Source organism: Asterias amurensis, chromosome 6, assembly GCF_032118995.1.
Source record: "Asterias amurensis chromosome 6, ASM3211899v1".
Classification (NCBI taxonomy): Eukaryota; Metazoa; Echinodermata; class Asteroidea; order Forcipulatida; family Asteriidae; genus Asterias; species Asterias amurensis.
The window spans coordinates 3,813,799-3,836,783 of record NC_092653.1 but is presented as its reverse complement, the minus strand read 5'-3'; the positions used below and the strand labels follow the sequence as shown (position 1 = coordinate 3,836,783).

At 35.9% G+C, this 22,985-nt stretch overlaps 2 protein-coding genes across 2 annotated transcripts in view; one reads left to right on the top strand and one right to left on the bottom strand.

The window, feature by feature from the left end:
• The window catches only part of LOC139938606 (rRNA methyltransferase 3, mitochondrial-like), a 44,856-nt gene that overhangs the window by 3,589 nt on the left and 18,282 nt on the right, over positions 1-22,985 (top strand). The window lies entirely within an intron of this gene.
• LOC139938966 (ficolin-3-like) lies at positions 12,024-13,570 on the bottom strand. The gene has a single exon (XM_071934650.1). It carries the CDS (start codon positions 13,221-13,223, stop codon positions 12,147-12,149), a length of 1,077 nt encoding a protein of 358 aa, XP_071790751.1. The 5' UTR covers positions 13,224-13,570; the 3' UTR covers positions 12,024-12,146.

The window sequence follows — 22,985 nt, the reverse complement described above, 5'->3', positions numbered from 1 at the left end:
ACACGTGTGCGAAAAGATGAAACTCAAAGAGTTTATCACTGGTTCCGGTTGAATGAGCTAAAACAATGAAAACCTTAAATGACCATTACTTCATACTTGTCAATGTCTCCACACCTTTGACCACCAGTTGATCAAATAATTGGTTTTTCTGTCAGTCATTGGGTCTATCTGGTGATCGGCAGCTCGCCATGGCAGCTTCGCTGTCTAGTTATAACATTGATTGAAATTTTTTTTTTTAAATTAGTACAGGTGCTTTAAATCACATTCGATTACAGTGAACTACATACACTTTGTGTTCGCTGAAGACGCAGTAAAATAAAAAGGTGTTCATTATCTCCAACTAAAACATTACTAAAACATCAAATCACCTCACAAAAATATCGATCTACATTTTTTTGTTTGGGTGGGGGGGGGGGGGTTATGATTATTCCTTTGTTACTTCATGTAACATTGAATTAAAAAGGTTTTTTTTTAAGTTAGTACCGTGCTTTAAATCACATTCAATTACAGTGAACCACTAGACCGCCCAGCCGCCTAGCGATACACTGTGTGCGGTAGGAGGAAACCTCCCTAGCTTGTGGTTTGTAGAAAAAAAGGAACATCAAAAGAAAACTTGAGTGGGTCTACACATTTGTTAATCCATCTAGTTGTTATAGATCACTATTAATTCTCCCTTCACAGTTGACTTGTCAAAGCTAATGATGATGAAATTACGCTCATTAGTAAACACAAAGGAAACTGTATTTAATCATCATTCATGATGATGTTGTTGAAAACTAACGCCTTCGCATTTAATCAGTATGAGCATTGAGCTAGATAAAAGCCTGGAAAATCGACTGTGTCCATTTTATCCGTGCAAAAAAAAATATTCGCCATAAAAATTACCGTAGCCGTTTAACGAGAGGCATTATTGTTCCCATGAGAACTTGTACTTACAAATATTGCCGAAAGGGTAAAAAATTATGCATAAATATTAGGCCATGGCTATCTTTTAAAATTTCAACTACGATTCCAGTAATTTACTTCAAGAATCTTGAAAAAAAAATGGTTTTCAGCAAGTTCGGGCGGTGCAGGGACTAGAGGGTTAATAAGGATTTACCAGCATGTTATTTTTGTCCAGAATTTAAACTACTCTGTGTGCTCATTAGGTGCAGTAAATAAAGTTAAGAAATTAACATAAATAAATATTATTAGTGTGTTTAAATTTTCAAGCAATTGTCACCAAAATACAAACACTAAACACAGGCTACAAGATAGAGGCTCCATTGAAGCATGTAGTAAAATATTGACATCATGATCAAGGCAGGCTTGAGGATGTATGGAATTATGAACTCTCAGCTCACCACCCAGTTGTCGCATTTGATACCTCACCCTTTATAACGATAGGGAGGGAGGGTGCGTGCGTTCAGTAACTGGATGAGAAATCATAATTCCTAATACAGCCACAAGTCAGCTTTGAACATGACAAGACATCCCCTCTAACTTAACTTCATATGAAGTTTTTATAAATTTTACAATTGTAATTGCTGTAAGAGGTAAAAAGAACCAGTCTTTTCCGTGATAGTATTTTGTAAATCGACCCAAAAATTATTATATTTCAGAAAACAATGTCAAGTAGTCTGTGAACAGATTTTGTGCACTCCAGGGAACAATTTCATCCAGACATGAAGACAAAACATATTTTGTGCTCACTGAATGCCAATATTGAGTAGCAATTTGTGAGTTCTGAGTAGCAACTGATACATGTTGTGTAGCATTTTGCTATGCTTTACAAGGGGAATCACTCACTGCACTCTGAATACTAATATTGAGTAGCAAATGATAACTTTGGAGTTGCAACTGATGTTTTTTGCGTAGCATTTTGCTCTGCTCTACTCTGCATTTAGTTTACCATATTTTTAACTTTCAAATGAGACAAATTATGGATTATTATGAGGTAGAGAGAAGTGAGGTGTTTCTACATCAGCATCAAAGTACACACTACCATAGTATGTAATAAAGTCATCAGGATACTGAGCCCTGGTAGCATTGTTCAGCTCACACAGATGATTGTCAATGTTGTAATTGACTGAGTGGCACTGAGGATCAGCATGGCAGTAACTCACACAGAGGACATGAGAACGAGTTACTTTCGCTTGATATGAAAGTTGAAGTAATTTTCTATTTTCTGCAGATATAAACTCTCTTATATTTGTCTTACATGCAGTTGCATCAGAAGCTGATGTTTGGTTGATGTTTGAAATGATTAGTGTAAGAGTGATAGCTGCATGTAGCATCAGGAATTGTGTTAAAGAAGCCATCATACATTGCATGTAGATTCAGTCTTGGTATATGTGGATTTGCTTTAACACCAATACCTCAAAATGAGAAAGCTGATTCTTCACCGAGCGATTGTTTGGAATGGAGATTTGCGTGGTATGCTGTAATTGGTTACTCCTTGTCACATGTTATAAAAGTGTCGGCTCAAGTGATGTGGTTGGTTGGCTGTTTGTATAATTGTCCTCACCTTGTGTGTACAATTGACTGTTGGCAGTACCTAACCATGCGGTGTCTTGTTACTTAAAGTCACCTGGAAATAGATTTTTTTTCTTTCAAACATAAGAGTATATGCTTACGAACAATAAAACAATTTTTTTAGTAATTGTTTGTCACGATTTATATGTTTAAAAAATATATAAAGTTGTTTGGGGGGCTGACTCCGCCTACCCCTTTTGTGACGTCAATCGAGGCAGACTTTGCCTGCAATGCGTATAGTAAACACACGTGCAAAGTACATGTACGTCCAAGTCGTGAGTTGGCACGTTTCAAAAAGTGTTTTTCTGCATTCAGCAGCAATACACCTGGTCGGCATTGCCGGAAAAAACAAACAACAAATTTTTTTGAAACGTACTAACTTACGACTTGGTCCGTACATGTACTTTGCAATTGTGTTTACTCTACGCATTACAGGCAAAGTCTGCCTCGATTGACGTCACGAACAGCGCCCTCTCGGGTCGGGGTCTACTCTTAAATTTGTAAATAACATAAGAACTGATTTTTTAAAACCTTAGTTAACTGTTTATTCACATTCCACTCATCAAAACACATATATTAGTGACAAAAGCTTTATTTTGAAAAAATACCACTTCCAGGTGACTTTAATTCCATGGAGAGTTGTTAGAATTTTTTGTATAGGAGGCAATTTTAGTCTAAGAACCATATTAAATTTGAAGGTGAATGTTGGCATCACTTTATTTTTAAGTGGGTCTGAGTATTACCCATAGCTACTGCAAGGAGCTCAATATTAGCAGCCTCGATGCAAGGAGAAGTTAATTCGTTCTGTTTTCAAAGAAGTTTACGCTTGACTGGCAAACGCCATGTACAGAAAATTGCTTGTGTCTTTCTTGAAGTAGGAATACGGTCAAGGCAATTTGATGCTGGAGACAGGTTTGGATATACCCATACCAATTTAAACCATATCTTTCGGTTGAAAATGTTCAGGAAAATTTCCATATTAATCTATCTGTTCGCTACAATACCATGTTGTCATCTGGGTTTTTTTTTTTTTTTGTTTTTTTTTTTTTTTGAGGGGGGGGGGTTGGTATGGAATCAATCTCTAGGAATTGATCGAGCAGCTTGGGTCTTGACATACATGTGTTTTACATGATTGTATGTAAGTAGACATTGGCGATTCTTTTTTATTTCACTGTGAGCGTATCACAGCAAGAGGCCATCTAAGTTTGGTCTGACAAATAACTGAAACTAAAAGAAAGTTAACCATGCCGCCATAACTTATGAAAAAACCTTGACTAGTGTTAATTGAAGCGCAATTACATGATCTGCCTAAAGTTGCCAAAGGCTATTATCATTGTCAACTTAGATAATCACATGTTATTGACTGATCGATACAATGAGCTTCATACACAGATAAAAGATTGTTTAATATCATGTAATTTCATGAGATTGCGCTTTCCCATTATAGCTTAAACTGATCTACATTTTGTGATACATCCGTGCCTTATTCTCATGCAATTTTGATTGTGCTGCTTTTGTGGGGATTAGTGGTCTTGATCTGTCAGAATAGCGCCCTCTGCCTCCAGAGCTTGATACTCATCACCTGTTTCTACTTTGCACGCTCAGGTGTAACCTGAACATCTGACGTCACACTCCGAGGCTCGTGAAAAACACCAGTGACCTGCCTCCAGACCGGCGTGTATTTTCACCTTTGACCTACATTCATTTCACATGGAGATACATACGCAGTCAAATTCTATTTTGGGCGTGACAGGAGTGTACTGTCAGGGCATATATCTATGGAAAGCTCATGTCACTGCACGTTTATCCAATGTTATCATTGTACCCAATGGAATCGCTGAATCTAGCAGCAGGGACCTGTCTTTATCCTTGCGGATAAAGACACGGGCCCAGGCTAGCTCAGGTGAGGAAATTGGTAAAGGGAATTAGAACGTCATAAAATCTTGTTGAACCAACCCATGATGATACATAATATTTAGCAATGGCAGTCTTCTGGTTCATGTCCATGTACCCTAGTTACTTTTCCACCCTTCATGATACATCTGTGCCTTATTCTCAGTATTTGTTTATTGTGCTGCTTTTGTTGGGTTTAATAGTGGTCTTGATCTGTCGAAGTCAGAAGTCTGCAAGAGAATAGCGCCCTCTGTTTCCAGAGCTTGGTACTCATCACATGTTTTTACTTTGCACCTGTGCTCATAGACAAAAGGTATAATGGGAATTGGTCAAGGGAATTAGACCCTCTTGATCTTTTACCATGTTGAGGCTCCCATAGAGGTTCTGCTTCCAAATTGATTGGAATTTGAATGTTTTTTATGTGTAAGTCTATAATTCCTAGTTGTGATTTAGGAGGGCTGGGCTTGGATTAGGAGTCAGGTCAGGTTGAGGGAAGTGTGGAAGAGGAATCACTGAAAAAGACCTAGGCATGATGTAGAGTCGGAATGAATAGTAGAGACGGAAATAAGCAGGCAGAATGACAAGAAAAATTAACATGACTGGTATGAGTTTATTATTTTATTTCATCACATGGTGGCTGTGAAATAGCCTGAATTACAAACAAAATGAATTTGATTCTGGCTGATGAGACCACACTTTATGGTAAACTGGTCAAGCCTGGAATTTCAGCTTAGAAAGGATAAGGCAATTTTCATTTTGCAAAGGGCACTTCCATTCGAAAATTTTAAAGTCAGTGGGAAACTTTTGAAGGGGCACCAAGGCCACGACCAGGGGCAACGGAGGTCATGGCCTCTTTGGGCTGCGTGTAATTCCAGGCCTGGTATTCATTGGACCTACAATACCAGATTAGTCTGAGTTCTAAAAGATTGAATGTTAGTTACAGACTACAATGTTCAGTTATTGTTTGATTGATGATGAAGATTCCTAAAAAAGAGGGCACAATGAAATTTGCTGTTACTGGGAAAAATAATGCATCTTTTTTTAAAGCCGTCTTAAAATCAGCTTGATTTGTTCTGATTTGCTCTGTACTAAGTTAAGTCCCAACATTTATTCTTAGAAACAAATTATTTACCTTGCAGAGCATTTAAAGACACTGGACACTATTGGTGATTGGCAAAGACCAGTCTTCTCACTTGGTGTATCTCAACATATGCACAAAATAACAAACCTGTGAAAATTTTAGTTCAATTGGTCTACGAAGTTGCGAGATAACTATTGAAGAAAAAACACCCTTGTCACACGAAGTTGACAAAAATCTAATTCTAATTCTGAGGTCTCAAAATCAAATTCCTGGACAAATTACTTCTTTCTCGAATTTGTTGTCTCTTCAGAGGGAGCCGTTTCTCACAATGTTTTATACCACCAACCCCTCCACATTTCTCGTCACCAAGTAAGGTTTTATGCTAATAATTATTTTGAGTAATTACCAATAGTGTCCACTGCCTTTAATAAGGATTTACCAGCATGTTATTTTTGTGCAGAGTTTTTTAAACTACTCTTTGTGCTCATTAGGTGCAGTAAATAAAGTTAAGAAATTAACATAAATAACTACTATTAATGTGTTTAAATTTTCAAGCAGTTGTCACAAAAATACAAACACTAAACACCAATCTGTAATTCACCAGCAATGGTTAGAAAAGTACAGCAATTGGAAATTATTTGTAGGTTTTACATCGTTGAATTGAGACTGCTATAAAGGGTTATACAACGGCTTCAAGAACGAGGCTCCATTAAAGCATGCAGTAAAAAATGGACGTGTACTTAAGTATAGGGATGGTTAAATGTCCAAAAGGTATTCCTGTTTGTGGCTACAACGGCTACAGGCTACAAGATCAAGGCGATCCGTTGAAGCATGTAGTAAAATATTGACATCATGATCAAGGCAGGCTTGAGGATGTATGGAATTATGAACTCTCAGCTCACCACCCAGTTGTCGCATTTGATACCTCACCCTTTATAACGATAGGGAGGGAGGGTGCGTGCATTCAGTAAACTGGATGAGAAATCATAATTCCTAATACATCCACAAGTCAGCTTTGAACATGACAAGACATCCCCTCTAACTTAAAGCCATTATACACTTTTGGCACAGAAAAAAAAAAAAAATTCACAGATTTATGAATAACTTACAGGGTTTACAGAAGGTAATGGTGACAGACTTCTCTTGAAATATTATTCCATGAAATGCTTTACTTTTCGAGAAAACATTAAAACAAATATAAATTCTCGTTGTCGAGAATTACAGATTTATTTAAAACACATGTCATGACATGGCAAAACATGCGGAAACAAGGGTGGGTTTTCCCCGTTATTTTCTCCTGACTCCGATGACCGATTGAGCCTAAATTTTCACAGGTTTGTTGTTATTTTTATCAGTTGTGATACACGAAGTGTGGGCCTTTGGACAATACTGTTTACCGAATAAGTGTCCAATGGCTTTAACTTCATATGAAGTTTATATAAATTTTACAATTGTAATTGCGGTAAGAGGTAAAAGTAAAAAAAAAGGCTTTTCAACAATAGTATTTCCTATATCAACCAAAAACGCTGAATGCAAATATTGAGTAGCAATTTGTGATTTTTGAGTAGCACTTGATACATTTTGTGTAACAATTTGCTCTGCTAAACGAGGGAAATCACTCACTGCACACTGAATACTAATACTGAGTGGCAAATGATAAATTTGGAGTTACAACTCATGTATTTTTCGTAGCATTTTGCTCTACTATACTACAAGGGGAAATCGTTCACTGCATTTGGTCAATAATATTTTTCAAATTTAAATGAGAAAAATTATGGATAAATAGGAGCTGGTGAAAAAATTACCATTTACAAATCCCTAACAGTTTTAACATCTAGTAAGGCATTACAGATCTTTTCTTCCACGGTGAAAACAAACGCAGCAAAAACAGATTGCAGCAAAACTACACAAATCTACAAATCTACAAATCACCCAAATCTTATCTACATTAATTTTTTTAAGGTTTTTCCCATATAGTAATTTATATAATATTGAATTAAACAGATTTTTAAAATTAGTACCGGTGCTTTAAATCTCATTCGATCACAGTGAACTACGTACTCTTTGTGTTCCCTGAAGGTGCAGTAAAATAAAGAGGTGTTCAATATCTCAAATGAAATACACCAAAGTGCACATTACTAAAATGTCAAATCACCAAATCCGAAAAAACCACAATCTACACGATTTTTTTTTTTTTTTTTAAAGGTTTTTCCCATATAGTAATTTATATAATATTGAATTAAAAAGATTTTTGAAATTAGTACCGGTGCTTTAAATCTCATTCGATCACAGTGAACTACGTACTCTTTGTGTTCGCTGAAGGTGCAGTAAAATAAAGAGGTGTTCAATATCTCAAATGAAATTCACCAAAGTGCACATTACTAAAATGTCAAATCACCAAATCCGAAAAAACCACAATCTACACGATTTTTTTTATTTTTTTTTAAGGTTTTTCCCATATAGTAATTTATATAATATTGAATTAAAAAGATTTTTGAAATTAGTACCGGTGCTTTAAATCTCATTCGATCACAGTGAACTACGTACTCTTTGTGTTCGCTGAAGGTGCAGTAAAATAAAGAGGTGTTCAATATCTCAAATGAAATTCACCAAAGTGCACATTACTAAAATGTCAAATCACCAAATCCGAAAAACCACAATCTACACGATTTTTATTTTTTTTTAAGGTTTTTCCCATATAGTAATTTATATAATATTGAATTAAAAAGATTTTTGAAATTAGTACCGGTGCTTTAAATCTCATTCGATCACAGTGAACTACGTGCTCTTTGTGTTCGCTGAAGTGCAGTAAAATGAAGAGGTGTTCAATATCTCAAACGAAAATTTTGAAGGTTTTTCCCATAGTAATTTATATAATATTGAATTTAAAAGAATTTTTAAGTTAATAGGTGCTTTAAATTACATTTGATTGCAGTGAACTACATATTCTTTGTGTTCCCTGAAGGTGCAGTAAAATAAAGAGGTGTTAATTATCTAAAATGAAATTCACCAAAGTGCACATTACTAAAATGTCAAATCACCAAATCCGCAAAAATATCACAATCTACAGTATTTTTTTTTTTTTTTAAGTTTTTCCCATTTAGTAATTTATATACTATTGAATTAAAAAGGTTTTTTAAAATTAGTACAGTGCTTTTAATCTCATTCGATCACAGTGAACTACGTACTCTTTGTGTTCGCTGAAGGTGCAGTAAAATAAAGAGGTGTTCAATATCTCAAACGAAATTTCTGAAGGTTTTTCCCATAGTAATTTATATAATTCAGAATTTAAAAGAATTTTTAAGTTAATAGGTGCTTTAAATTACATTTGATTGCAGTGAACTACATATTCTTTGTGTTCCCTGAAGGTGCAGTAAAATAAAGAGGTGTTAATTATCTCAAATGAAATTCACCAAAGTGCACATTACTAAAATGTCAAATCACCAAATCCGCAAAAATATCACAATCTACAGTATTTTTTTTTTTTTTAAGGTTTTTCCCATATAGTAATTTATATAATATTGAATTAAAAAGATTTTAAAATTAGTACCGGTGCTTTAAATCTCATTCGATCACAGTGAACTACGTACTCTTTGTGTTCGCTGAAGGTGCAGTAAAATAAAGAGGTGTTCAATATCTCAAACGAAATTCACCGAAATACACATTAATAATAAAACATCAAATCACCACACAAATCTACAAATCACAATTTCTTGTCTACATAAATCTTTTTTTAAAGGTTTATCCCATAGTTATTTTTTATAACATTGAGTTAAAAAAGGTTTTTAGGTTAGTACCGGTGCTTTAAATTACATTAGATTGCAGTGAACTACATACTCTTTGTGTTCACTGAAGGTGCAGTAAAATAAAGAGGTGTTCATTATCTCAAACAAGTTTTACCAAACACACATTACTAAAACATGAAATCACCAATGATAATGTACTGTGCAGTTTGTTAAACTGTTTCTTGGTCTGAATTGAGACTGTTTTACTTTAAGTCATTTCATGAGTGTCTTCCTGCTCATACATGTACAGTCAGGCCTCAAAAATAACCCACGGCACCAACAGCAATGGCTGTGGTGCCCTATTCTTTTGCTGTGGTGCCCTGACCAAAAATTCAATACAGTTTTACATATTGCTCATAGAGTGCCCCTTATCAGAGGAACATTGCTGTGCCCCTTCAAGAATGAAGTTCAGGCATGTACATTTGTCTCTGTGTGGGGTTTAAAATGCAATTTCTTTCTATTTTAGACTGTTTGAACATTGTAAAATAGAGTTGAAATTATTTATATGAATGAAATTTTTAGTTTAGTACAAATCTATCAGGGTAAAATATTTGTCATCTGCAATACTGCTTAGTGTTTCTTAGTGCATTTTGCAGTTGAAACTGGCATGGAGTGAGAAAAAAAAAAATTCTTTGAAAAAATTTCTTTTTTCCCAATAATTTTCTACTACCTCGTTTGGTGATGGTACATTTGTAATTGCCTGCCAAGTGAATATCTTTCTTCTTGGGTGTAGTTTGTTTTGTATCAAGAAGCTTTCATTAAGTTATTCCTTTTCTTCCTGAGCAGCTACATTGTCTAGCAATATTTTAGTCCTTTAGCTACACAGAGTTTATTGATTTGTTTCCCTTAAATCTAAGCTCTTACATTTTAAAGGAACACGTTGCCTTGGATCGGATGAGTTGGTCTATAAAAAGCGTTTATAATCGTTTGTTATCAAATGCATACGCGGTTGGAAAGATGTTTTAAAAGTAGAATACAATGATCCACACAAATATGCCTCGAAATTGCATGGTTTTAATTTTACTTTGGGAACTAAGACGGTCGGCCATTTGTGGGAGACAAACAATAATTGATTCCCATAAATGGCCGACTGAGTTAGTCGAAGAGGTAAAAGGAAAACCGTGCAGTTTCGAGGCGTGTTTGTGTGGATCATTGTATTCTACTTTACCAACATCTTTCCAACCATATGCATTTTATAACAAACAGTTACAAACGCTTTTTATAAACAAACTCGACCGATCCAAGGCAATGTGTTTCTTTAAGTGGCAACACCACTGACTTCATTTCGATACTTGAAGGGGCCTATACTTAATACCACACCATCCAAGGTATTTAAAACAACATTAAAATCTGTGCATTTCCCAATAGTTTGAACATTGAAGTGATTGTCTTCTGCACAGCAGTTTGCAGTGTTTTAATTGCATGTGTAAAACTCAAGTTACAACTCAACTCATAAAACTCCAAGAAGGGTAGTTGTGACAGGTTTGGTGAGAGTTGTTGATGAGAGCATTAATCGTATTGAATCATGTGTTTCTGAAATTCTAAATGATCACAAGACAGAATTTCTTATACTCGGTTCACGGCAACAACTTTCTAAAATTACTATTCCCCGCATTAATATTGGTGACTCCGAAGTCACCGCTGTTACAAAAGCTCGCAATCTTGGTGTTATATTCGACTCTTCCATGACACTTATTTCACATATTTCTAGTATTTCACACTCTACAACATTTCATTTCCGTAATATAGGCAAAGTAAGGAAATATTTGACACAAAATGCAACTGAGCAGATAGTCCACTCTGTTGTAGTTTCTAGACTGGATATGTGCAATTCACTTCTATATGGCCTTCCTTGTACTCAAATTGAGCGTCTTCAGCGTAATCAAAACTATGCTGCTCGTGTTATTACCTTAACTAAAAAGTCCTGCCATATAACCCCGATTTTAAAAGAATTACACTGGTTACCGGTAAGCAGTAGGATTAAGTATAAACTTTTGCTTTTCGTGTATAAATCGCTCACCAACAATGCCCCTGCATATATTGATGATCTTCTCAGCTCATACAATCCTCCTCGAAAACTCATGTCTTATAATTCTAGCCTCCTTATTAAGCCCATTTCCAAACATTTATGGGGAGACCGATATTTTTCACATGCTGCCCCTCGTCTATGGAACAAACTGCCTGCACTAGTAAAATCATCCGTTTCTTTGACCCAATTTAAAAAACAACTGAAAACACATCTTTTCAAACAGGCATTTGATTCAATGGTTTAATTATTGTTATTTTTGTTACCTTTTAGGATGTTTTTTCTTAAATATTGCATTTGTAATATTGTATTCTATACCACATGTTCTAGATTTCTCTCAACTTAGGTTTACATTTTAATTTTTGTTGTTGTTATTGTATATTAATTTAATGCTATTGTTTGTATTTTAGCGCCATGAGCCCTTCTGTGGATTTGTGCGCTTACTAAGTTTTCATTATTATTATAATTATTATTATTATTTCTAAAGAGTTATAACCAACTTCAATATAAGAAATTAGATATTTTTTTTATAGTAAAGGTTTGCGATAACACCATGTTTACGGCAAACATTTACTATGTGTTGTTGTGTTTTAATTGCATGTGTAAAACAACTCATCAAACTCCAAAAAGGGTGGTTATGACAGTTTACATTCTAAAAAGTTAAAATTAAACTTAAATTTTCAATATAGGAAAATAGTTGTTATTTTTTTTGTATAGTTAAGGTTTGCAACACCCCGCAAACCTTGATCCTATTTCCACCATGCAAAGTTTCAAATCCTACTTATTTTGTTGTTTAACTAAGCTTCCTAATCTTTTTTATTCATTGCTCTATTGTGTAAATTAGTTACTAGGTTGAGAGGCACATTTTCATAGAACATGTTTTGAGAGATTTGTATGTTCTCACCTCACCAAGCCAATGTATACCATCCGCGTTAGCAGATTCATATGGATAATACTTACCATTTAAGTTAGAATAATAACAACTATTATACCACCATGCTCCTTTGTACCATACAGCACAGTTACCGCCAGACTTATCATTATCCTTGTCCTTGGTGGTGAACATCATTCCATTGTGGTATTCAAGTCCATCTACAGCTGTGCTGCTCGCCTTGTAGGAGCCAATCTCAAGTTGATAGTTGTCCCCACCAATCTTGAAGTGTCCATATTCAGCAAAGAATTCTTGTCCATCCCATCTGACCATCTCAATCTTCAGCTTCCATGGTCCTGCAGACTCAGTCAGGGTACGTAGGTTCTCGTTTCCGAGCCAGAATTCACCAGACAAGCATCCAAAGCCAACCTGGTAGTCAGTCCAGGTACGATAGAAATCGACACTGCCGTCTTGACGCCTCTGAATGACCATCCAGCCCTGACCATCAGTGTCCATGTCACAGTAGACTTGAAGGGCGTTGTTGAATCCAGCAGGGAATATTGTGTAGATACCACTCGCATTATGACCTGCCTCAAGAAGCTCCTGGCAACTGCTGTATTCAGGCCCAGAGGAGATGGTTGTATCAGGCTGTGTAGGGAGTGCTTGGTCAGGTAGAGAGAAGTGAGGTGTTTCTACATCAGCATCAAAGTACACACTACCACAGTATGTAATGAAGTCATCAGGATACTGAGCCCTGGTAGCGTTGTTTAGCTCACACAGATGATTGTCAATGTTGTAATTGACTGAGTGGCACTGAGGATCAGCATGGCAGTAACTCACACAGAGGACATGAGAATGAGTTACTTTCGCTTGATATGAAAGTTGCAGTAATTTTCTATTTTCTGCTGATACAAACTCTCTCATACGTGTATCTGTCTTACATGCAGTTGCATCAGAGGCTGTTGTTTGGTTGATGTTTGAAATGATCAGTGTAAGAGTGATAGCTGCATGTAGCATCAGGAATTGTGTTAAAGAAGCCATCATACATTGCATGTAGATTCAGTCTTGGTAGATGTGGATATCTTCCAGACAAATATCTCGGAATTATAAAACTGAATCTTCACTAACTGGCTCCAGCCAATGACTAGAGCAAGCTAGTCGAAACAATGAGACCAATTTAAGAACTCACTCCGCGATAGTCAAGTTATTAACGATCCACTAAAAGCTAAAGTAGTAGTCCCGGTTGTTTTTCTACCTTTCGCTCAGGTAGTAGTTAAAAAGCAGCCAGGACAGTTCTTTTCAGAACTGAGAAGTCTCTCGGATTCAATAACTGATGTGAACTACCTGGGATTCTGAAAATCTACTCCGCGGTAGCAAGACAGTTCTCTAAAGAACAACATCTACCTGGCAAGTAGAAACACTTCTGGTGTTACCGCAAACCAAATATTTGATACCTCACCATGCAATGCCTCAAATCTCACTTATTTACATGGTTATGGCATGGAGACTCTCGTGGGGTGCTGTAATTGGTTATTCTTTGTCACAGCCCAAGTGATATGATTGGTTACCTGTGTGTATTATCTTCACTTCTGTGCGTGCAATCATTACATCAATCAATAACTGTGAACTACCTGGGAGCAGTTACTGTAAAAGGGCACTCCTATTGTGAAGATAACCTTGTTTCCTAAAGGGCAACTCAAAGCAAACACGGACATGACAAAAACAAATAAAATTTGTGTCACAACATTCTTTCCACTTAAAAGTTATAGCTAACATTTGAAAGGAAACCGATAGAACTTTTTTTACACATTCTGTACCATTTTGTACAAATTCAGCTCATGTTTGCACAAGCTGTGAACGGACCCTAAAAAGTGAGCACATTAAGGTGGTTTCTTCAAAGTTAAATATTTTCCCCCACTTTAATATTTGTGATAAGCAGCAGGTACAACTTTTTAAAATCCAGAATGAATTTTAATTTGTACCACTGCCTAGGGCTGAAAAAGCAGAAATGTTATGTTGACAAACTGACAGCACAAGGATTTCAACAAGAGAACAGAGAAATCTCCCAAAAGAGCAAACACAAGCAAAAAGATAATGTCCTCTTGCCACCATTTTCCTTGAGAAAGAAGAAATATGATTAATACAAAATGCTGCCTTACAAATCAGGGTAGCAATGTATGGTCAGTGGTGTGTGGTGTAATATGCAGTGAAATGTATCCAGGTAAAGTCAAGGAGATGGGTGATCAAGAAGGGTTTTTTGTGTTTTAAGTAATACACTTTTTTACTGATGAACTAGTAAAATGACAAGTTAATTGGTCCTGCTAGCAAATTGATCAACAAATTAGGGCAAACCCTGGTGGTATTTCTTATTTTGAAAGAGAAGTCATATTTGTATCAGGTTTAGTTTGATTTCCATGAGGTTTTTAAAAGTTAATCCAAAACCTGTATCAAAATATTACAGTCTGTTTGCTCTGCTAGAGCGCTGCAACAAGACCTTAATTAACATAAAGTGACATCAATTATAGGGCAATTCCGCGGACGGACGGAAGAGGACGTTTTGACTCATTAAAAACATTTAAATCATGGATATCATTAACAGTTTAAAAAGTTTCATCAAGCAAATGTCACAGTTTCTTTTATTAATGACTGCCTTCAAAATGGCCTCCTCTTTTTGGCTGAAATACTTTTAGTTTAGAAAATATGAATATTAACAAGGTCGGTAACGTAAGGACACCAAAACAGACATGGTTTTCCCATCTATCATGTGTTTTGCATAATTTCTGTGAATTCTGAAAGATAATTTTGTTTTAAAGGATAGAAATGCAATACTTAAGGCTTTGGTTATACTATACCAGTCTTCATTTGAAATTGTTTGGTATTGTATTATAAATACAATGCCTTAAGTGGATTAACATTTGGTAATGGAAGGACGGTAACGGAAGGACAACAAGATTACTCAGTTTTACCATGCACAAAAAGTGATTTTACATTGCAGCGTTAGTGACATCTATTCCACATTAGACCTTTTGTCAATACAATTATAATAAAGAAAATGTTTATTGTAATAAGTATTTCCTGCTGATTAATGATTAAACACTTAATTTTTCTTGATTATGATTGGCTCCTTAAAGGCTACCAAAGTTGAACTACGTAACCTTTATGTTTTCTTCTTTCATGTAGGTAATAAAGTACTACAACCACTAATTCTCAAGTTTGCTAATCTTTCCAGCTTACAAGTACATGGGTTAGCTTAATTTGCAGTCAGTTTGTTAATGAAGAGCAGTCAGTGGGCAACTTGGTGTCTTGAAAAAGTACAAACTTGAAGATGGCTTCTGTTCATGTATCATTGGTGTGCACACACAAGGGGCTTATCATTATTCTGAGTTGTTTTTTAACACCACTTTTCAAGATGTTCATATTGTATCTAACATGTCTAAAGACCTTTGCTTTTCCTTTTAAAGGGTCTATAATGTACTTTTTCCTAACACAAAACACAATGTCCACAGATTTACATTAAACTTACACAGTTTGAAGATTATGATAGTAGAAAGCTTCCCTTGAAATTTCACTTACTGAGGTGCATGTATGTTTTTGAGAAATGAGTAAAACAAATAATTTTCGTCCCAGTTTTAGCATGAAAAAACGTATTTTTATGCTATGATTATGGTATAATATCATAACTGGTTAATGGGATTTTACATGCTAAAATAATGTTCATCTTACTGAGACAAAACTTATTTTGTGACTTGTTTTACTCATTTCTCAAAAACTACAGAACCTCAGTTTTTAATATTTGAAGTGAAGCATTCCACTATCATTATCTTCAAACCCTGTAAGTTTAATGTAAATCTGTGGACATTTTGAAAAAGTACCTGAATCCTTTAATGACTATAGGCTTATTAGCATAACAAAAGATGTTGTCACAGGTTAAACGCTTATCAAGCTGCAGTATAACAACACAGACATTGCTAACCAGGTTGTTTATTTGTCAAATGCTACAAATTGCATAAAACATTTGATAAAAATTGAAGTTGTCCTTATGTTACCGTCCTTCCGTCACTATGATAACGGAAGGACATGTTTTAATCAAACATAATTAATAAACAAAAAGTTTTGGGGCATCAGTCACAAGTCCATGTTAAAGGCCTACTAAAACTTGCTTTAAAGCCATTTGACACTATTGGTAATTGTCTAAGACTAGTATTCACAGTTGGTGTATCTCAACATATGCATAAAATAACAAACCTGTGAAAATTTGAGCTCAATCGGCCGTCGAAGTTGCGAGATATTAATGCAAGAAAAAACACCCTTGTCGCACCATGGTCATACGAAGTTGTGTGCTTTCAGATGCTTGATTTCGAGACCTCAAATTCTAAATCTGAGGTCTCGAAATCAAAGTCATGGAAAATTACCTCTACGTCATTTCAGAGGGAGCTGCTTCTCACAATGTTTTATACTTACCAATAGTGTCCACTGCCTTTAAAAACTAAGATTCACTGCATTTATCCTATATAACTAGTTTGTTTTATTTTATTAAAATTTGACGTTTCTTTGGTAACGGGACATTTTACTACACCAAATATGTAAAGTCACCGAAGTGAAACTAAGTACAACATTTTTAAGCTCTATACTTTTATATGACCTGGATAAAATTAAAATAAATCATATACTTTCTGCATAATTCTTTAACAGTTTAAGGTAAGTATTTATCAGATTTTTTTTCCATAACTTGATTATTGATTTATTGATATTTATGGATACCAAAATGTATCAAAATCACTATTCTGAGTAAAGATCTTGAAAAAAAAAGACCTTTAGCTTTAATTTGACACCTATATTTGTTTTTTTCCATGAATTTAAGTTTTGTTGATGTCAAGTCCACTTTGGTGTGGAATTACCCAATAGTGACTTGGACGCAAGTTACAGGGAAAATATACAAAATTTGCTTTCTAGAGATGTTCACACATGATTGAAATTGGTGGAACTAAAAAACATAGCGGCTGTTTTTTAATTGAAAAGGCTGTGTACAGAAATAGTTATTTTAGTGCCTTTTTGGTAGGAATTTGGGGTCAAGGATTGAATGCAATGCGACAAGACTATATGATGGTAAGAGCAAAACATCATACCTGTGTACCAATAAAATATTAATAATGATAAATAATATTTAGGGAGCAGTCTTTACAATTACAAAGCGCTGTACAAGGAACTATATGAATTAACACATTACCACACTTAATGATAAGTCACGACTAGTGTCAAAGGTCACGACTATTTTTGTCAAGTAGTAGATTTCACTAGTTGCTCGGGCTTAGTTATAAGGATAAGGGAGTGTTCGTTTTAGAAGACGGACGGTTCTGCGACAGTAATGATGACATTTGGCGTCACCTGAACATGCGTCAGCTTTGAGGACGGTCGTCCCTCAATTTCTACCACAGTACTTGGGATGAATCTGCGTTGTGTTGAAAATGACAACCCTTGGCTTAAAACTACAACCGTCGCAGAACCATCCTCCTTAGTTGAGAATGAAAACTCTCTAAAATTCCAGAGTCCCGCTCCAGGGTGTCCATAAATGTGGCAATGGGATGCCCTCTAGATCTTTGTTGACGCTCTCACAGCTTCTATTTTTAGTAAGAATTTTAGTGTATTTTTTTGTCTAAGTCTTTGGACTTGTTGTGACTGGGCTGGGCTTAGAGTTGGAGTCGGGTCAGGTTGAGGGAAGTGTGGAAGAGGAATCACTGAAAAAGACCTCAGAGGCATGATGTACTTGTAGTGTCTGAATGAACAGTAAGACAGAAATAAACAGGCAGAATGACAAGAGTGATTAACATGACTGGTATGAGCTGATTACCATCATTGGCTGTGAAATAGCCTGAATTACAAACAACAAAATGAATTTTGATTCTGGCTGATGATACTGCACTTATGGTAAACTGTTCAAGCCTGGAATTTCATCTTAGAAAGGATAAGGCAATTTTCATTGTACAAAGCGCACTTCCATTGAAAAGTCAGTGGGTAATTCCAGGCCTGGTGTTCATTGGACCTCCAATACCAGATTAGTCTGAGTGCTAATAGAATGGATGCTTCACAAAACTCTAACAGTTTAACATCTAGTAAGGCATTACAGATCTTTTCTTCCATGGTAAAACAAAACGCAGCAAAACAGATTGCAGCAAAACTACACAAATCTACAAATCACCCAAATCTTATCTACATTAATTTGTTTTTCAAGGTTTATCCCATAGTAACTTTTTATAACATTGAATTAAAAAGGTTTTTAAAGCTAGTACCAGTGCTTTAAATCACATTTGATAACTCTTTGTGTTCGCTGAAGGTGCAGTAAAATAAAGAGGTCTTCAATATCTCAAATGAAATTCACCAAAGTGCACATTACTAAAACATCAAATCACCAAATCTGCAAATCACAATATCTTATCTACAGTATTTTTGTTTGTTTTTTAAAGTTTTTCCCATAGTAATTTTTGCAAGCTGCTTTAGCAGAATGCGAGCCTATGTATACCGATTTTTGTCTGTCCGTCCGTCCGTCTGTCCGTCTGGCCGTCCGCGCTCAGTGGAAATGTTAAAGTTTTTGGTTTAAAGAGCCAATAAAGGATGGTCTCAATATTTCAACTATTACCTTTTATGGCCAAATAGACATCGTAGATACCGGTTATTAACCATTTTACTCTCAAAATTTGCATTTAGTAATAATTAACTCGAGTAAAAAATGCACCTGGCCGCCCGGCTTTTTCAGCCGAGAGTCAAAAGCTACTTATGAATGATAATGATTACATAATACCCATGTGACGTGAGCAGCGGCTAAAAATCACGACGGTCGACGGGTCAAAGACATGACAGAGGTAAACACACACACACACGTGTGCGAAAAGATGAAACTCAAAGAGTTTATCACTGGTTCCGGTTGAATGAGCTAAAACAATGAAAACCTTAAATGACCATTACTTCATACTTGTCAATGTCTCCACACCTTTGACCACCAGTTGATCAAATAATTGGTTTTTCTGTCAGTCATTGGGTCTATCTGGTGATCGGCAGCTCGCCATGGCAGCTTCGCTGTCTAGTTATAACATTGATTGAAAAATTAGTACAGGTGCTTTAAATCACATTCGATTACAGTGAACTACATACACTTTGTGTTCGCTGAAGACGCAGTAAAATAAAAAGGTGTTCCTTATCTCCAACTAAAACATTACTAAAACATCAAATCACCTCACAAAAATATCGATCTACATTTTTTTGTTTGGGTGGGGGGGGGGGGGAGGTTATCATTATTCCTTTGTTACTTCATGTAACATTGAATTAAAAAGGTTTTTTTTTTAAGTTAGTACCGGTGCTTTAAATTACATTAGATTGCAGTGAACTACATACTCTTTGTGTTCACTGAAGGTGCAGTAAAATAAAGAGGTGTTCATTATCTCAAATGAAATTACTTCTTTCTCGAATTTGTTGTCACTTCAGACGGGGCCGTTTCTCGCAATGTTTTATTCTATCAACCTCTCCCCATTACTCGTTACCAAGAAATGTTTTATGCTAATAATTATTTTGAGTAATTACCAATAGTGTCCACTGCCTTTGCCCATTTAGCCACTAGACCGCCCAGCCGCCTAGCGATACACTGTGTGCGGTTATAGGAGGAAACCTCCCTAGCTTGTGGTTTGTAGAAAAAAAAGAAACATCAAAAGAAAACTCGATAGTCATTAGTGGGTCTACACTGTTAATCCATCTAGTTGTTATAGATCATTATTAATTCTCCCTTCCCAGTTGACTTGTCAAAGCTAATGATGATGAAATTATTTAGCTCTTACCCAACAAACGCTCATTAGTAAACACAAAGGAAACTGTATTTAATCATCATAAATCTACTGTGTCCATTTTATCCGTGCACAAAAATATTCGCCATAAAAATTACCGTAGCCGTTTAACGAGAGGCATTATTGTTCCCATGAGAACTTGTACCTACAAATATTACCGAAAGGGTTAAAAATTATGCATAAATATTAGGCCATGGCTATCTTTTAAAATTTCAACTACGATTCCAGTAATTTACTTCAAGAATCTTGGTTTTCAGCAAGTTCGGGCGGTGCAGGGACTAGAGGGTTAATAAGGATTTACCGGCATGTTATTTTTGTCCAGAATTTTAAACTACTCTGTGTGCTCATTAGGTGCAGTAAATAGAGTTAAGAAATTAACATAAATAAATATTATTAGTGTGTTTAAATTTTCAAGCAATTGTCACCAAAATACAAACACTAAACACGGGCTACAAGATAGAGGCTCCATTGAAGCATCTAGTAAAATATTGACATCATGATCAAGGCAGGCTTGAGGATGTATGGCATTATGAACTCTCAGCTCACCACCCAGTTGTCGCATTTGATACCTCACCCTTTATAACGATAGGGAGGGAGGGTGCGTGCATTCAGTAACTGGATGAGAAATCATAATTCCTAATACAGCCACAAGTCAGCTTTGAACATGACAAGACAACCCTCTACACTGCAAATTTGTTGGTCAAAAAATGTGTTGGGTAAATGCATTACTAATTTGTTGGTCACAAATAATGGACGTTGGTTAAACAAAACCGTTGCCCAACACGTTTGGGCAAAGTTGACCAAATTATTGGTTAACTGGTTGGTCCAATGTGTATATTATTGTAGTTGGGCAAGATTTGCCCGAGAAGTTGGTCAAAATTACCACAGTAACCGATGGTGTTGTGCACAAAGCTTTCTGGTTGTTGGGCAAAGTTACCGGTGGCAATATTGTAACAAAACTGTAATGATTTAGTATTAGTGTACATGTACATGTACAACGTTCGTACTATATGTAGTAGTGGTAGGCCTACACACACACAAGCAACATTATGGCGGCTGGCTGTCAAAAATACTCTTCGAGATTGGGGAATGGAGTGCTTCTCTGAAACGTTATAGGTTAGATGCAAAAACAACCAATATTTAAAGGTTTACCCATAGAATACACTGATTAATGTGTAGGGACACAGTTTAGTTTTCAGAAGTAAAGCAGGACGGAGCTCACCGTGAATAGTTTGATGTTTACTCCCGTGTTGGGGAAATGGCTGAACAGTCCGTTGTCGTTAACGATCGAAAGGCAAGGGTTAGATTGAATCCGTTGTGTTCCGGACTTTTTGATCGGGCAATGAACACTGTTGATTGCTGACTCTTTTACCAGGTTACTTCTGACATGATAAAATTTATTTACATACCTTGAAATTGTGAGCTGTATAATTTGGGCCTTTTGGATTTGAGGAATAATCCATTACAAGACATAATGCAGTATTAAGTCAAGAAATAAAATATTTTTTGCAACGCAGTATATAGTCAGAATTAGATTCTTTCAAAATGCATTTATTATCACACCAAGGGCATTTTACCGCACAACAGTTACCGACTTGATTTCAAGACTACATACAACCCGTAAAAAGGTATTGTTATTATTGTTATTATTGTAACACGGGGAAAACATGGACAAGTCATGCGGCTCGGGGCCAAAAAATTAACCCAATAACTTTTACTCGGAAGCAGGCTGCCCTGAGCAAGAGTATAAATTAACTCAAACCTCCATGTTCAACACAAAGGGCAGGAAATTGGAACCAACAGTGGCTGTTTTCACGACCTGCATGACATTAAATTGCGCTATTGTTATTCAATAACTCATTATTTCAGGTTCAGAAACGATAATCCCCGTAGGAGTGATAAGTGCGTCTCGTTAACGGCTACCAGGAATTGTATGGATGACTTTTTTTATGTATTTTTTATAAAAGGATGAACACAATTAGTTTTAAGGGTTTCGTTAGATCAAATTTAATTTTCCTTTCAAAGATTGCTTGTCAAATATTTGTGGCGATGATATTATTTAACCTTAGTTTATTTTGCTATAGTAATTAGTCTGTCCGAGCATTTGACGCTTTCGGTGACTTAGAATTTTGTCATTTGTAACAGCCATTTCATGTAGACATTGGGTCGACCACTGGCAGGCCGACAATGCGCACACACAAAATGGGCATAGCAAATTATGATAATGCTGGCCGCCTACACTGCAAAACAAGTTGGTCAAATCATTTTACCCAACAGTTGCCCAGCTTCCAGCAGATACAACAAAGCAGAAGTTGAAGCAGAAGTGAAGAGGAATGACTGGCTGAAAACATTATAGACTGCACATATTTTTATATGTTTTTTAAACTACTCTGTGTGCTCATTTGGTGCAGTAAATAAAGTTAAGAAATTAACATAAATAACTACTATTAGTGTGTTTAAATTTTCAAGCAGTTGTCACAAAAATACAAACACTAAACACCAATCTGTAATTCACCAGCAATGGTTGGAAAAGTACAGCAATTGGAAATTATTTGTAAGTTTCACATCGTTGAATTGAGACTGCTATAAAGGGTTAAACAACGGCTGCAAGAACGAGGCTCCATTAAAGCATGTAGTAAAAAATGGACGTGTACTTAAGTATAGGGATGGTTAAATGTCCAAAAGGTATTCCTGTTTGTGGCTACAACGGCTACAGGTTACAAGATCAAGGCGATCCGTTGAAGCATGTAGTAAAATATTGACATCATGATCAAGGCAGGCTTGAGGATGTATGGAATTATGAACTCTCAGCTCACCACCCAGTTGTCGCATTTGATACCTCACCCTTTATAACGATAGGGAGGGAGGGTGCGTGCATTCAGTAACTGGATGAGAAATCATAATTCCTAATACATCCACAAGTCAGCTTTGAACATGACAACACATCCCCTCTAACTTAACTTCATATGAGGTTTATATAAAGTTT